This window comes from Salvelinus fontinalis, chromosome 1, assembly GCF_029448725.1.
Source record: "Salvelinus fontinalis isolate EN_2023a chromosome 1, ASM2944872v1, whole genome shotgun sequence".
In the NCBI taxonomy this organism is placed as follows: Eukaryota; Metazoa; Chordata; class Actinopteri; order Salmoniformes; family Salmonidae; genus Salvelinus; species Salvelinus fontinalis.
In genome coordinates, this window is record NC_074665.1 from 45411164 (window position 1) to 45428974 (window position 17811).

Consider the following 17811-nt stretch of genomic DNA (forward strand, 5'->3'; position numbering starts at 1 on the left):
ACACTCGCATTAACATCTGCTAACCATGTGTATGTGACAAATAACATTTGATTTGATTTGAATACCCCACAATGACAAAGCAAAAACAAGTTTAGAAATTGAGCAAATGTATAAAAATACAAAAACATCACATTTACTTAAGTATTCAGACCCTTTACTCAGTACTTTGTTGAAGCACCTTTGGCAACGATTTACAGCCTCGAGTCTTCTTGGGTATGACACTACAAGCTTGGCACACCGGTATTTGGGGAGTTGCTCCCATTCTTCTTTGCACATCCTCTCAAGCTCTGTCAGGTTGGATGGGGAGTATCGCTGCACAGCTATTTTCATGTCTCTCCAGAGATGTTTGTTTGGGTTCAAGTCCGAACTCTGGCTGGGCCACTCAAGGACATTCGGAGACTTGTCCCGAAGCCACTCCTGTGTTGTCTTGGCTTTGTGCTTAGGGTCGTTGTCCTGTTGGAAGGTGAACCTTCACCCCAGTCAGAGGTCCTGAGCACTCTGTAGCAGGTTTTCATCAAGGATCTGTACTTTGCGCTGTTCATCTTTCCCTTGATCCTGACTAGTCTCCCAGTCCTTGAAAAACATCCCTACAGCATGATGCTGACACCATGCTTCACAAGGAGGGATGGTATTGGCCAGGTGATGAACGGTGCCTGGTTTCCTCCAGACGTGACGCTTGGCATTCAGGCCAAAGAGTTCAATGTTGGTTTCATCAGACCAGATAATCTTGTTTCTCATTATCGGAGTCCTTTAGGTGCCTTTTGGCAAACTTCAAGCGGGCTTTCATGTGCCTTTACTGAAGAGTCTAGCCACTCTGCCATAAACGCTTGATTGGTGGAGTGCTGCAGAGATGGTTGTCCTTCTGGAAGGTTCTCCCATCTCCACAGAGTAACTCTGGAGCTCTGTCAGTGTGACCAATCGGATTCTTGGTCATGACCCTAACCAAGGCTCTTCTTCCGATTGCGCATTTTTTTTTTTGTACCCCTTCCCCAGATCTGTGCCTCGACACAATCCTATCTCGGAACTCTACGGACAATTCCTTCAGCTTGGTCTTTGCTCTGACATCCACTGTCAACTGTGGGACCTTATAGACAGGTGTGTGCCTTTCCAAATCACGTCCAATTAATTGAATTTACCACAGGTGGACCCCAATCAAGTTGTAGAAACAGAATGCAGCCGAGCTCAATTTCAAGTCTCATAGCATAGAGTCTGAATACTTAATAAAAAAATTAACACTTTACATTAGATAGTTGCAAACATTTCAAAAAAAAAAAAACTGTTTTTGTTTCGTTATAATGGGGTATTGTGTGTGTGTGTGTAGACTGACAAGGAAAATGTTAATTTAATCAATTGTAGAATAAGGCTGTAACATAACAAATGTGGAAAAAGCGAAGGGGTCTGAATACTTTCCGAATGCACTGTACATATTATATAGACCATACCAGGGAGAGGTAGGTGTAGGATGCAGTTAGCTTGATGTTCACCAGCTTGTTGATGTTCACCTCACTCTCTGGGTGGAAGTTGTGATTTACCTGCGACTGCATCTCTGAAATGGCAAAAAAAGATATGAAATTAACTAAAAGAAAGCAATGGTATGGAATATATATTGAATAATTTACAAAACCATGTTCACCCACACCATTACTAGTAACTTTCTTTCCTGCAATGAAACAAAGGCAGGAATTCTAAGTAAATAACTTGTAAAAAGCTTAGTCTTGGAAGTTATAAAATCATCGCTAATATAACTCATGTCTACATAAAGCTGTGTCCGTGCAGCACCGTACAGTATGTATAAACTCATAGGGTCTGTATGCGTGATAAACATATTGATAAACATATTGACTAACAAATACACACCTACTAATTGAATTCCACTAAATTATTCAAATTGACCTATAGACCAATAAGCATGACCAGCCAAATGTATTTCCATCAACTGTTATTTAAAATCAATGAATAGGCTAAAAAGCATTATTCTGCAATTCGATTTTACTTTCTTCTCCTGGACAATTGGCCCGCGCCCGTTTTATTTATCGGCTATTACCGGCTAACGGAAATCCTGCATATCATGTGTTGTGGAGTAAAGGGAGATCAAATTCAAGGTTTTATTCAGCTAAGGTGGCAGACACAGCGGACACTGTCTAACGGAAGCCATACTAAATAAGTGGCAGAGTTGCACGGTTAGAAAACACTCTGAAGTTTCTAAAACTGTTTGAATTATGTCTGTGAGTATAACAGAACTCATATGGCAGGCACAAACCTGAGAGAAAAAATCCAAACAGGAAGTGGAAAATCTGAAGCTGGTCGAGTTTCAACCAAGATCCCATTGAAATCACAGCGAGATATGAATGAGTATTCAGTTCCTATGGCTTCCACTAGATGTCAACAGTCTGTAGAACTTTGTCTGATGACTCTAATGTGAAGGGGGGCCGAAGGAGACAGGAATGAGTCACCACTGCCATGAGGTGAACATTCTTTGACACGTGAGGCAGCTCCGTTCCATCGCTCATCCGAAGTCAATGTAATTCTCCGGTTGGAACGTTATTCAAGATATATGTTAACAACATTCTAAAGATTGATTCAATACATCGTTTGACATGTTTCTACTGACTGTTACGGAACTTTTGGACATTGTCAGGTTTTAGTGAACGCGCTTCGTGACTTTGGAATTGTTTACCAAACGCGCTAACCAAAGTAGCTAATTGGACATAAATAACGGACATTATCGAACAAATCAAGCATTTATTGTGGACCTGTGATTCCTGTGAGTGCATTCTGATGAAGATAATCAAAGGTAAGGTAATATTTATCATGTCATTTCTCGTTTCTGTTGACTCCAACATGGCGGCTAATTTGACTATTGTTCTGAGCTCCGTCTCAGATTATTGCATGGTTTGCTTTTTCCGTAAAGTTTTTTTCTGACACAGCGGTTGCATTAAGGAGAGGTATATCTATAATTCCATGTGTATAACTTGTATTATCATCTACATTTATGATGAGTATTTCTGTTGAAACGATGTGGCTATGCAAAATCACTTGATGTTTTTGGAACTAGTGAATGTAACGCGCCAATGTAAACTCAGATTTTTAATATAAATATGAACTTTATCAAACAAAACATGCATGTATTGTGTAACATGAAGTCCTATGAGTGTCATCTGATGAAGATCATCAAAGGTTAGTGATTAATTTTATCTCTATTTGTGCTTTTTGTGACTGCTATCTTTCGCTGGAAAAATGGCTGTGCTTATTGTGGTTTGGTGTGACCTAACATAATCGTTTGTAGTGCTTTCGTTGAAAAGCATATTTGAAATCGGACACTTTGGTGGGATTAACAACAAGATTACTTTTAAAATGGTATAAGACACATGTATGTCTGAGGAATTTTAATTATGAGATTTCTGTTTTTTGAATTTGGCTCCCTGCACTTTCACTGGCTGTTGTCATATCATCCCGTTAACGGGATTGCAGCCATAAGAAGTTTTAAACCCTTTACAATGAAGATCTATGAAGTTATTTGGATTTTTATGAATTATCTTTGTAAAACAGGGTCCTGAAAAAGGTACGTTTCTTTTTTTGGTGAGTTTATTAAGTTAAAATAAGTGCTCATTGTTCATTCAGTATTGTTGTAATTATTATTACAAATATATACATTAATAAATCGGGTGCTCCACGTCCTTTCCAACCGATCAGCTTAAAACTGCTCTGCGCTCAAAGGGGGAAAAAATGGCCACTCCAAATTCGCTCCATTCATTAAAACCACAATTTAACCAACACACACACAACTATTTTTGTGACTAGCTGGACCTACCAATTCGTTTTGAAGTATTGAAACCAAACCATATGATTTGAATGAAAAGTATGTTAATAAACATGAAAAGGTGGATGTAAGAAGCGCTCATCATTTCAAATAGGCTACATGTCATATTAAACAGCATATAAACACTAAATAGGTCAGGAGCCATTCAGGGGGCCTAGTAAGGAACGAAAATTAATTTAGGCTATATTATTCCAAGGCTATACCCTACAAAGAAATACATTGTGAAGCATTTGCGAGTGCAACACAATAGGCTGGTAGGGACAAAGCGCGCAGCATTTCAACATTTCATTGTATTAAATCATTATAGTCTATAAATTGTGCAAATAGGCTGTGACTGATACAAATTAAACAAAATTACTTAGTGCTTTTTTTACTAATACATTTTTAAAAACACGAGTTTGGCCGTCTGTGGCTTCAGGTTCATGCGACAATGCCCGGATAGCAGGCCAGCAGCGAAGAATATCCTCTCCGCACTTGCAGAGCCACTGGGAATGCTAAGCACCCTTTTGGCCACTCTTGCCTTGCTGGGCAGAGATGTAGTTGTTATTCTATAGTTAGGCATAAAAGGTTTAGGCCAAACAACCCAATCAAAACAGAAAGCTCATTGAACGTGGGAATATGCCAGGCCTATTGGGCCAAAATCAACTATGGCCTATTGTATAGATAATAGAACAAAAAGAACAAAACTTAAGATCAGATTTTTTGGTTAAAATACTTCGCTACAATTACACACTTGGTGATCTACCCACCCCGTTCCTTTCTTTTAGCATGTGCACGTAGTAAGTACACTATCATGCTTTCGGGATACATGTCTTTTCAGATTCAACAATGATTTTTTTAGTTGTGAACACATCACTGCACTCCCTCCCTTGGTCTTCATCTTTGTAAGTCACCTTGATTTGCACCTGTGTTATAACAGTTTGTTTATGAAAATATTTAGCAAACTAAAGTAGCTAAAGCAAGGGGCTATTGCAGCACACAAATAGACTACAAATCCATACTGGGCCGGGCATGCCTTGAGCTCATGAAGTGGGTGCTACTGGAGCGGGCGAGAAGGACCGACGCTCCAGCCTTTGGGAATCTCGCTCCGCTCACATACTCTGATAGGTGGACTGCAGTCTGTATTCAGACCCAGAACGGGGTCAATACGGACCGTGGGTCCAGACAACAAAAAAAGAAACCTTTGGTGGGCATTTAAAAAAAAAAATTGTCATTCACTAACAGAGCTGATTATAACCGGTCAGAAATGACCAATTGATCCACTAAGCCATGTTATCTAGGTAGGTAATTTAGGCTAAGCTACTATCCAAATCTTGTAGTTCTCATGGCCAAGTTACATACCCAGGAGCCCCAATTGATTATTTTTCATTTTTTTACTCAAGTATCTCAATACACAAGAAATGGCAGGAAATGTTAGAATTGCAGGAATTTTGCTTTAAAATTGATAAATGTTCTCTCTGCTCCATGGCAAAATGTGTAGAACTGCAGGAATTAGCTTTGAAACCGCAAAAATAAAAATAAATCTGCCAACAAGATGTGTGAACAGTTTGGGGTCGCATTGTTGAGAGGTGGGGGTTGACAAATTACAATATCCATCTGGACCTTTGTCACCTAGCTAGGCCAAAGGCTGGCAGATGGCCACATTGAGGCCTTCCATCTTACCATCCGAAGGGAATACATGCAGCCGGCTAATACACGTATCCCCGTGGACCGGTTCGTACCTAAAGCATTCTCCATTCAGGCTGCAAATCTGACGATTTCCTCCTAGAACTCAATTTGACAGTGGGAAGTCATTACCCATTATCCACCACACTGGATAATGGGTAATGCCTAGGAATGCTAGTCCTGGATGTTGCTATTCCATTCAGCCAATCAGGTTGTAGAACCTGTTTACCCCAGGTTGGTGTAAACCAACCAAGTATATGTTAATAATATACAAATGACAATTGGGCTAGGGGGTACAATATCACATTACACAAGGACCTTAAGGGACATACAATACACTTATTATTCTAACAGCTTTTTTGAAACCTTTGGTGGTGCTTGGCTCTGCCCACCTCCTTGCTTGTTCTGCCCACTGACTCATCTGTTCCCATTGGAAACAACAGGCTGTGGTCTATCTTGGTTTGGTTATTAAAATCTTTGCATTCCCTTTGGACGGTAGGATTAAACGACTATAGTATCACCACCATCTGCCGGCCTTTGAGCTACCAGTAGCTAGGATGTGTGTGACCGTACCTTCTAAAATAGTATTTAAGTACCCCTGGTCTAACATAGTATTTAAGTACCCCTGGTCTAACATATCTCGAATCCTGGACATAAATAAAAGGCATGCCCAAATGGCTGAAAGGAACTGGCATAAATAGAAAAATACACCAGTTTCATTTTCATTTTATTAACAACAAATCAATACAGGAAGTACATGTGGGAACACAAGTGTATATATAAATAATATACAAAGGACAATTGGGCTAGAGGTACAATATCACATTACACAAGGACCTTAAGGAACAAACATACACTTATTATTCTAACAGCTTTTTTGTTAGAGTATTTAATTGTCTTAAAATACAGTTCAATTTATTTTTGTAAGGTAAGAAAATGTGGTGTTTTGTTTGTAAATTTACATTTGCGAATATGAAATTTGGTCAAAAGAATGATGAAATTAATGACACAAAAATGTTTCAGCTTATTTCTATCATAGGTAAAGAATCCAAGCAGTACATCTCTCCACAATAGTGTAAGATCCTCATAAATGTGTTCAATTATAAATCTACTGATGTCTTGCCACAGTTTTCTTACATTAATACAATGCCAAAAAAGATGCAACACTGTTTCTGGGTTGTCATGACAAAAGGAGCAATTTGAGTTGATGTTTTCCTTAAACTTTTTCATATAGTGGTTGACAGGATAATATTTATGAATCATTTTAATGGGAACTTCTTTAAATTTTGTTAACAAGAAGGTATGTGTATGGCAACATCTAAACTTTTTTCCAACGGATATTATCAATAAATCCATTCCAATAAGGCATGACATAAGGCATAGATAGATACAACATCCTGCTGAAACAAGGTTCGTATCGCTCTGTTGTTGAATGGACCAAAAGAGAAACAAATCTTTCCTACTGATGAGTCAACAGGGTCAACGGAAGGCAGGCTCTGAGGGTCAGGTCTTGACACGTTCCTGAATAATAAAGCAAAACCTGAGGGAATGGCATCTAAGACAATTACAAAATCTTTAGGTGTTACAGGGACCTTGTAAAGTGATAAGAATTCCTTATAACTGAGTAAAAGACCATCTGCATTTACCATTTGGCTCACCAATAGGATATTATTTCGGAACCAATATTCTAAAAACAAAGAAGAATTTTTATACAATATATCCAGATTATTCCATATATAATATCTGCGTGGAGAAGAATTCTGCTTATAAATTAAGGACCATGACAAGAAAACATGCCGATGAAAAGCAGAACGTTTCACTGGAACTTTGTCAATATTATAATTGCAAACCAACATGAAGTTAAGGCCACCAAAAGTAGAGAAGACATGATGAGGAATAAAATTACACATAGAAGTAGGTCTTCTTAGGATTTTTTTTATCCAATTGATCTTAAAAGTATCATTTAAGGTAGTAAAGTTCAGAAAATTCAGTCCACCATTCTCATAAGTGTTCAATACAACAGTTTTCCTAATGTAATGGGTACGGTTTCTCCACAGAAAGTTGAAAAGCATCTGGTCTATCTAGCGCCATATGTTAGTCTAGAGATAACGTCATTCTTGGTTATTAGGACTCTTCCTTTTAAAGATAAGTACCTCTGTAGCCATTGATTTAGCTTCTTCTGTTTTTTTTAATAGGGAAGTTCTTTTACTGGAATACCATAATATGAAGGTGTCACACAATCTTTGACAGGCATGAGTTCACATTTATTAATGTTAAGATATAGACCAGACGCTTTGGAAAAGGATTGTATCACATTGATCGATATGGGAATTTGGTTAGCATCTTTCAGAAAAATTGTAGTATCATCAGCCAGCTGGCTTATAATAAGTCCTTTACCAGCTATGGAAATACCTTGTACAGGACTGTTATTTAAAGAATTTGTTTGATTAATAAAAATAGGTACGGAGAGATAGGACAACCTTGCCTAATTCCACTCTAACTCAAATCTAGGTGAGGTGTCATATTTCAATTTGATAGAGCTGTTACCATTTGTATAGAGTCTTAATAGCCTCATAGAAAAAAATCCACAAAGCTAAGTCTCTCAAGGGAGTGGAAGAGGAACTGATGCTCTACTGTGTCAAATGCTTAATAAAAATCTAAAAATAATATGAAGCCATCCTAGGTTATTAGGTCTGAGTAGTCAAGTATGTCTAATACTAGTCTGATTATTATTAGAAATACGTCTGTTCCTCATAAAGCCAGACTGTGTTTCATCAATGATTGCATCCAGGACTTCTTTAATTATTTTTGCAAGTAGTAAGGCTAATATCTTATAGTCATTATTAAGAAGACAAATTGGACGCCAGTTATCGATGAGCAGCACTTCTTTTTTAGGCTGAAGTATCAGTGTTATTACCCCCTGACTCATTGTAGGAGGGAGAACATTGTTTTTAATACTCTAAAAAGACATCAAATAGGAAGGGAACTACTTGTTCAGAAAATAATTAGTAAAATTCTGATGTAATTTCATCAACACCTGGTGATTTATTGTTCTTTAGATGTTTGATAGACAATAATCTCTTTAACTTTGATGGGTTCACACTGTTTAGATTCTATATCACTGATGGAGTGAACATTATTCAGTGAGTCAAAAAACATATCTGTGGATTCCTGACAGTACGTAGAGCTATACAATTTTCTGGAAAAATTGCTACATTATTTAGTGATTAATTTTTGGTAATCTGTAATAACACCATCAATGTTTAACTTGTGGATAGTGTTATTTATAGAGTGAAATTTCTCAAGTCTAAAGAAATAGGATGAATTCTGTTCTCCCTCAATCCATTTTTTCCTAGATCTAATAAAGGCTCCTGCTTTTAATCTATCTATCTATCTATCTATCTATCTATCTATATGTTATCCAGTTTATTTTGTAACTCAATCAGTTCCATCTTCTCCTCCCGAGAGGCCGGCTGGGGACCTCTGAGAAAGGAAAGTTATCTTAAATGATCACCTTTTCCTCCTCAGCTCTTAGCAAGATTACTATCATATTTTATAAGGTATTTGGACACCTCAAATTTAAAGAGCTCCCAGTTCTTACAATACGATTTTTCTTCACAAGCCCTTTACCAAAAGTGTGAAAGCAGATCTTTAACCTCAAACTTAACTATATCATTATTTAATAATGGGCTATTTAGCTTCCAGTAGGATGCTCTACCAAGGTTAGTATCAGGGGTAAATATTTTGATATCAATGTAAATGGCCCTATGGTCTGTGAGGGGGGTAGTACAAATATTTGTAGTAACACTCACTATCAATAAACTTGGATATAAGCCAAAAATCTATTCTGGATTGTCTGGAACCTGTTTTGTTACTCCAAGTGAATGATCTGTCGGCCGGAAACCTCTCTCTCCATATATCAGTAAGATCAAACTTTTCCATTAAAAGTATTAAACCCAAATTCTGATTGGTTGGCCTACCTGGGGGGCATCTATCAGTTGAATTATCTATAGTACTGTTAAAGTCCCCTCCTATCAATAATTAATGAACTCAGAAATGTAGATAACCAATGAAGTATATGTTTCTCTATAGATTCAAGCAACTCATCATTCTCATGTTTGGTGTTGTACCCGTATAACTTTACAGTAATGAGCATAATGTCATTGTAACTGACCACAAGACAAATAAAGTGACCAAAGGGGTCACATTCCGAGTGTAGAATATTACCAGCGGTATTTTTCATTGTAGTGACACTAGCGGAGCGTTCAGATCCATGGGAAAGACAAATATCGTTGCCCCACTGTGACCTCCAGACGTTGGCAACAGCCGAAATTGAGTGAGACTCTTGAAAAAAGCAAAAATCTGTTCGAAATTGTTTAGCAAATAAAAATAAGGCCTTTGCGCTTCACATTGTTTCGTAACCCCCTAGCATTCAGAGAAACTATAGACAAAGACAAAACAAAGATTATATAAAAGAGGATACTTAGAGGTTACCTAGCCAGCTACACTTTCAAACAAAGTCAACAACGCAGCCACTGCTAGCTAGCCTATTTCACCAGCCAGCAGTACTATATCATTTTAGTCAATAAGATTTTTTTGCAACGTAGCTTAACTTTCTGAACATTCGAGACGTGTAGTCCACTTGTCATTCCAATCTCCTTTGCATAAGCGTAGCCTCTTCTGTAGCCTGTCAACTATGTGTCTGTCTATCCCTGTTCTCTCCTCTCTGCACAGACCATACAAACGCTTCACACCACGTGGCCGCTGCTACTCTAACCTGGTGGTCCCAGCGCGCACGACCCACGTGGAGTTCCAGGTCTCAGGCAGCCTCTGGAACTGCCGATCTGCGGCCAACAAGGCAGAGTTCATCTCAGCCTATGCTTCCCTCCAGTCCCTCGACTTCTTGGCACTGACGGAAACATGGATTACCACTGATAACACTGCTACTCCTACTGCTCTCTCCTCGTCTGCCCACGTGTTCTCGCACACCCCGAGAGCTTCTGGTCAGCGGGGTGGTGGCACTGGGATCCTCATCTCTCCCAAGTGGACATTCTCTCTTTCTCCCCTGACCCATCTGTCTATCGCCTCCTTTGAATTCCATGCTGTCACAGTTACCAGCCCTTTCAAGCTTAACATCCTTATCATTTATCGCCCTCCAGGTTCCCTTGGAGAGTTCATCAATGAGCTTGACGCCCTGATAAGTTCCTTTCCTGAGGATGGCTCACCTCTCACAGTTCTGGGTGACTTTAACCTCCCCACGTCTACCTTTGACTCATTCCTCTCTGCCTCCTTCTTTCCACTCCTCTCCTCTTTTGACCTCACCCTCTCACCTTCCCCCCCTACTCACAAGGCAGGCAATACGCTTGACCTCATCTTTACTAGATGCTGTTCTTCCACTAATCTCATTGCAACTCCCCTCCAAGTCTCCGACCACTACCTTGTATCCTTTTCCCTCTCGCTCTCATCCAACACTTCCCACACTGCCCCTACTCGGATGGTATCGCGCCGTCCCAACCTTCGCTCTCTCTCCCCCGCTACTCTCTCCTCTTCCATCCTATCATCTCTTCCCTCTGCTCAAACCTTCTCCAACCTATCTCCTGATTCTGCCTCCTCAACCCTCCTCTCCTCCCTTTCTGCATCCTTTGACTCTCTATGTCCCCTATCCTCCAGGTCGGCTCGGTCCTCCCCTCCTGCTCCGTGGCTCGACGACTCATTGCGAGCTCACAGAACAGGGCTCCGGGCAGCCGAGCGGAAATGGAGGAAAACTCGCCTCCCTGCGGACCTGGCATCCTTTCACTCCCTCCTCTCTACATTCTCCTCTTCTGTCTCTGCTGCTAAAGCCACTTTCTACCACTAAATTCCAAGCATCTGCCTCTAACCCTAGGAAGCTCTTTGCCACCTTCTCCTCCCTCCTGAATCCTCCTCCCCCTCCTCCCTCTCTGCTGATGACTTCGTCAACCATTTTGAAAAGAAGGTCGACGACATCCGATCCTCGTTTGCTAAGTCAAACGACACCGCTGGTTCTGCTCACACTGCCCTACCCTGTGCTTTGACCTCTTTCTCCCCTCTCTCTCCAGATGAAATCTCGCGTCTTGTGACGGCCGGCCGCCCAACAACCTGCCCGCTTGACCCTATCCCCTCCTCTCTTCTCCAGACCATTTCCGGAGACCTTCTCCCTTACCTCAGCTCGCTCATCAACTCATCCTTGACCGCTGGCTACGTCCCTTCCGTCTTCAAGAGAGCGAGAGTTGCACCCCTTCTGAAAAAACCTACACTCGATCCCTCCGATGTCAACAACTACAGACCAGTATCCCTTCTTTCTTTTCTCTCCAAAACTCTTGAACGTGCCGTCCTTGGCCAGCTCTCCTGCTATCTCTCTCAGAATGACCTTCTTGATCCAAATCAGTCAGGTTTCAAGACTAGTCATTCAACTGAGACTGCTCTTCTCTGTGTCACGGAGGCGCTCCGCACTGCTAAAGCTAACTCTCTCTCCTCTGCTCTCATCCTTCTAGACCTATCGGCTGCCTTTGATACTGTGAACCATCAGATCCTCCTCTCCACCCTCTCCGAGCTGGGCATCTCCGGCGCGGCCCACGCTTGGATTGCGTCCTACCTGACAGGTCGCTCCTACCAGGTGGCGTGGCGAGAATCTGTCTCCGCACCACGTGCTCTCACCACTGGTGTCCCCCAGGGCTCTGTTCTAGGCCCTCTCCTATTCTCGCTATACACCAAGTCACTTGGCTCTGTCATATCCTCACATGGTCTCTCCTATCATTGCTATGCAGATGACACACAATTAATCTTCTCCTTTCCCCCCTCTGATAACCAGGTGGTGAATCGCATCTCTGCATGTCTGGCAGACATATCAGTGTGGATGACGGATCACCACCTCAAGCTGAACCTCGGCAAGACGGAGCTGCTCTTCCTCCCGGGGAAGGACTGCCCGTTCCATGATCTCGCCATCACGGTTGACAACTCCATTGTGTCCTCCTCCCAGAGTGCTAAGAACCTTGGCGTGATCCTGGACAACACCCTGTCGTTCTCAACTAACATCAAGGCGGTGACCCGTTCCTGTAGGTTCATGCTCTACAACATTCGCAGAGTACGACCCTGCCTCACGCAGGAAACGGCGCAGGTCCTAATCCAGGCACTTGTCATCTCCCGTCTGGATTACTGCAACTCGCTGTTGGCTGGGCTCCCTGCCTGTGCCATTAAACCCCTACAACTCATCCAGAACGCCGCAGCCCGTCTGGTGTTCAACTTTCCCAAGTTCTCTCACGTCACCCCGCTCCTCCGCTCTCTCCACTGGCTTCCAGTTGAAGCTCGCATCCGCTACAAGACCATGGTGCTTGCCTACGGAGCTGTGAGGGGAACGGCACCTCCGTACCTTCAGGCTCTGATCAGGCCCTACACCCAAACAAGGGCACTGCGTTCATCCACCTCTGGCCTGCTCGCCTCCCTACCTCTGAGGAAGTACAGTTCCCGCTCAGCCCAGTCAAAACTGTTCGCTGCTCTGGCACCCCAATGGTGGAACAAACTCCCTCACGACGCCAGGTCAGCGGAGTCAATCACCACCTTCCGGAGACACCTGAAACCCCACCTCTTTAAGGAATACCTAGGATAGGATAAAGTAATCCTTCTAACCCCCCCCCCCCCCTTAAAAGAGTTAGATGCACTATTGTAAAGTGGTTGTTCCACTGGATATCATAAGGTGAATGCACCAATTTGTAAGTCGCTCTGGATAAGAGCGTCTGCTAAATGACTTAAATGTAAATGTAAATAAAAGTATAAACTGTAGTAGGATGAGTCAAAAACGGAGGAGCAGTGAACGTAAGCCATTAGGAACCGAGATCTGCACCATTTAAGTCAACTTTAAGTGAAAATAGCTCATTCCATAAACTCTGAGCTAGATGTTGTCTGGCTTTTGAAATTCAACTCAACTGAAAATTATGTTCAAGACCAAACCAAGGGTTCTTTGTAGTAAGAGACTAAAAAACCCTCTTTAGTGTAATCAGGAACAATTCTGAGAAAATACAAAATAATAATTTAAATAAAAGGATACCTACTATTTTAAGTTCATAATGAAAACTGATCTGAAAACTGATCCTAAGACCTTTTTCACTTGGAAATAAGTATTAATAACTAAATAGAACAACAACCGTGTAAAGTCAGAGCAGACCTGTATGCTCTTTAAAAACAGTATCTTAGTTACTTGTATACATAAAAAATAAATACAACTTTCAGTCTTCTTCGTAAGTTTAAACAAAATATGCCTTCTCGTCATACAAGACCAAACTAATAAATTGAAGTACCTGAGTATTCCGAAAAATCGTCACCTGATGCTTGTTAGGTAAAGTTAAACAATACAATGAAAATGAGAATACCATGGCCGAAACCATCAATCTGTTCCTTCTGGTTAGATTTTAGGGAGGAATATGGATTTCTGAACCGTTGACGAAGCCTCGTCCTCCGAAGTAAGCAGCCTTTCCCTCATTTTGTACTTTCTTGATTGTTGGCCACAACTTGTTCCTTCTTTCTATGTCCTCCTGGCTGAGATGCTCGGCGAAACGCATACCATGGCTCTGAAGGAAGGCATTCTTCCTAGCAGCTTTCCAGACAGCATCCTTGTGTAATCTGGCAGTGAAGAGGATGATGATACCACTTGGTCTTGAATCGTTTTGCTGTTGTTTCTTGCCGAGGCGATGCACAACGTCGATGGTATCACCAACTTTGTTCTTCTCTGCAGGCATAACTTCTTGGCAGATGCGGATAGCCTCTCCTCGCACATCCTCATTCTCCACCTCTGGCAAGCCGTAGTCTCAGGTTCCATCTTCTTGTGTATTGTTCCAGATCAGTGAGATGTCTATGGTAGACATTGTTATTATTTTCAACACTTTTTTCAACTTTTGCCACATCCTTGATTTCACCACATACAAACTCCAGTCTTTTCAAGCCTTCGATAACCATGGTGGTCGCGTCTACCATTTTCTCAATGGCGTCAGACCTGGAGTTGATGAGTAAGGAGAGGGTAGCCACGATGTCAGAGTTCATGTTGGGTTTTTTGGAGGGTGGAGGTTTGCACGGAGTAACCGGTAAAGGGGGGAATTTGTCATCTTCAACAGCATTCGAAAGCATGATATTATCCATAGGGCAAGGGTAGTTATGGCAGTTGTCTATAAGCACGTTTCTCTCTTGTTGATTAGCAATAGAACGGCTAGCTTCTTCCTTTCTTTTTTTGTCACGTCTTCGCATGGACATGCCGAAATAAATTATCCAATTCTTATTCCAGTCACAGGAAAGTTATTATATCTTGAACAAATAAGAACAGTAATAGTAATGACTGTAAACTTGTTTTTTTCACAATCTTTCTGAAGTTTGATGCGGAGCTCGGTAAAAAAGCGTATGTTCAAGCCGCCATCTTGGCCTCCTCAATATATATACCAGTTTAATTTGAGGACAACAATGTTGACAGCTGCACCATAAACGTTGCAAAATAAATGAGAAGAGATTTTAGATGTACCAATTCCATGGCACATGGTTTATGAACTGGTACAAAAAAACTACACCTGGTTCAACACTTAAGAGTTTTTACATTTAAATGATATAAAACCCTTGCCACTAACAGAATGATATATATATATATATATATATATATATAGATATATATATATATATATATATTGTAATGAAACAGGCAGGGATCAAGTCTCGAACCCTCGACCTTCTAGCCCGAGGTCCGGCTCGCTATCGACTGTAAAAGCATGCTCGTGCGGCAGAGTCGATTTCCACGCTTATAAACCCAGGGTCGTTACAATATATACATAAGACCGTGAGAGTGACCTAACGTTACAGCACGTCATTAGCGTTAGTTAGCTAACAGACAAGCACAAGGAATGCAGAGCAAGGCCACCAACATGAGTGTAGTTCTCTGATAACATGCTGACCAGACCGGACACGTGGCGTGAGCGAGCGTCGCAAAATAAATTTAGAAATCCATGTTATTCAATTATTGCACCCACACTACTTGCATGCGCCAACTAGCGTCTGACACCATGGGCTAAAATAGATGTCGTTCCTATTTCTGACGCAGATTGCGCTGCAAGTCCTGCCTCTCCCATCTCCTCATTGGTTTATAGAAGCAGGTGCCCATGTGCCATCTCCTCATTGGTTTATAGAAGCAGGTACCCAAGTGTCATCTCCTCATTGGTTATACCCACGTGGGTGATAGAAAGACGAACTGTTTTGCCAGTATTCATGGTAATACAATGAAAGTTTAGATGCTATCACCATATAATTTAAACGATGAAAAAGCCTGGAAGGAGGAGAGATGACTAGAAACGATTTGGTTGGCCGTTTGTGTGGATTAATTGTCGGAGTAGAGATCCTTGTGCATTTCAGGTAAAATAACAACTCAATGTTTATATCCCAGGACAAATTAGCTAGCAACAGCAAGCTAGCTAAATTAGGTCAAATTAACGTTAGCTAGCAAGTGCAAGCTAACTAGCTAAATTACCATACATGTTTAATGCTTTTCGACCTGTCCCCAAATTAATGTCATTGGTTCAGAGTTTGTTTTGATATTTTAACCTGCGTGTCGTGGTCGCGTTTGGTGTGGGGTGGCAAAATAAATTTATGCCCGATAGCGCACGCGCGCGCAGCCGGTTTGGGCAAGGTGATAGCTACATAACTAGGTTGTTGGTGTTACCCAAATCAATATTAGCTAACGTTCGCTAGCCACTGCAAACGATTTAAAAAAAAAATGTATCACACAAATACTATTGCTTGTAAACCTCCAGCTAATTGCATTGACATATCGAATACTGAAGTACCAGAATGTTCTACTTACGTTCTCCCTTTGTTTCTAATCACTAGAAATCGTTAGTTTACTTGAGAAACTGCACTATCTTGCAGAGACTTTGTTTATAACGTTGACTCGTCAACAACATTAAAGAAGTACTTCCGGGTCACGGAACGTCAGAAATTGTCAAAATAAAGGTCCCCCACGTAATAGTAGAAAAGTGTCATTAACCAGTATTTATTTATGATGTATGAAAAATGCATGTCTAAACATTAACAATGATTCATATGTGTTCATATTTAGGTGGCATTTACATAAAATGTGGGTTTTAAAACATGTTTCAAGGTCAAATCACTGTATATCAGTGGAGACTGCTGAAGGTAGGACTGCTCATAATATAAACTGGAATGTTCTAAACATTATTATGAGCTGTCCTCCCCTCAGCAGCCTCCACTACTGTGTATGCATTACATATTGGCTTATAGAGAAAAAACTATTATTTGTGCCAACGTAAAAGTGGGGTAAGGTGTACTCAGTAGGGTCTGTAGAATCTATATATTTTGTACATTTCATAGGGCTCTGAATAATACGGAGTGTTGCTGGACTTTTACTCTGGCCATTACATTGGCCTAAATGCAAATCACTGTATATGCATTACATATGGGCTTATAGAGAAAAAACGAGTATTTGTGCCAATATAAAAGTTGGCTGGAGGGTACTCAATAGGGTCTGTATAATCTATATAGCGTGTCATTTCATGGGGCTCTGAATAATACCGAGTGTTGCTGGCCTTTTACAGTGGTCAAACAACTTAAAATGGGGTGCCTGGACATTACAATGCCTTCAGAAAGTATTCATACCCCTTGACTTATTTCACGTTTTGTTGTGTTACAGCCTGAATTCAAAATGGAATAAATATTTTTTTCTCACCCATCTACACACAATACCACATAATGAAAAAGTGGAAACATGTTTTTATAGATTTTTGTACATTCTTTAAAAATAAAATACAAAAATATCTCATTTACATAAGTATTCACACTCCTCAGTCAATACTTTGTGGAAGCACCTTTGACGGCATTTACAGATGAGTCTTTTTGAGTCATTCAAAAATCATGTTAACTACTACTATTGAACACAGAATGAGTCCATGCAACTTTTTATGCAATTTGTTAAGCACATTATTTAGGCTTGCCATAACAAAGGGATTGAATATGTATTGACTCAAGACATTTCAGCTTTTCATTTTGTATTAATTTCTTTAAAAAATGTAGAAACAAAACTACACTTTGACATTATGGGGTATTGTATGTAGATTAGTGGGACAGAATCTCAATTTAATCTATTTTAAATGTCGGCTGTAACTGTCACAACCTGATCTGTTTCACCTGTCTTTGTGATTGTCTCCACCCCCCTCCAGGTGTTGCCCATCTTCCCCATTATCCCCTGTGCATTTATACCTGTGTTCTCTGTTTGTCTGTTGCCAGTTAGTTTTGTTTTGTTTCGTCAAGTCTACCTGTCTCTCGGC

General features: G+C 40.8%; 2 protein-coding genes across 5 annotated transcripts in view; one reads left to right on the forward strand and one right to left on the reverse strand.

The window, feature by feature from the left end:
- zgc:56095 (Ferritin, lower subunit-like) overlaps nucleotides 1-17811 on the reverse strand; it is a 77986-nt gene that overhangs the window by 13128 nt on the left and 47047 nt on the right. The window contains exons 1-2 of one of the 4 annotated variants that reach the window (XM_055923363.1): nucleotides 16332-16444; nucleotides 1533-1546 (exon numbers count right to left, since the gene is read on the reverse strand). In XM_055923363.1, coding sequence (XP_055779338.1) covers nucleotides 1533-1544 — 12 coding nt within the window. In that variant the 5' untranslated portion in view covers nucleotides 1545-1546; nucleotides 16332-16444. Of the gene's footprint in view, nucleotides 1-1442; nucleotides 1547-16331; nucleotides 16445-17811 lie in introns of those variants that run through there. The other 3 variants (XM_055923338.1, XM_055923346.1, XM_055923330.1) reach the window with 3 other exon arrangements.
- The window catches only part of LOC129855490 (receptor-type tyrosine-protein phosphatase H), a 56040-nt gene that overhangs the window by 12247 nt on the left and 25982 nt on the right, over nucleotides 1-17811 (forward strand). The window lies entirely within an intron of this gene.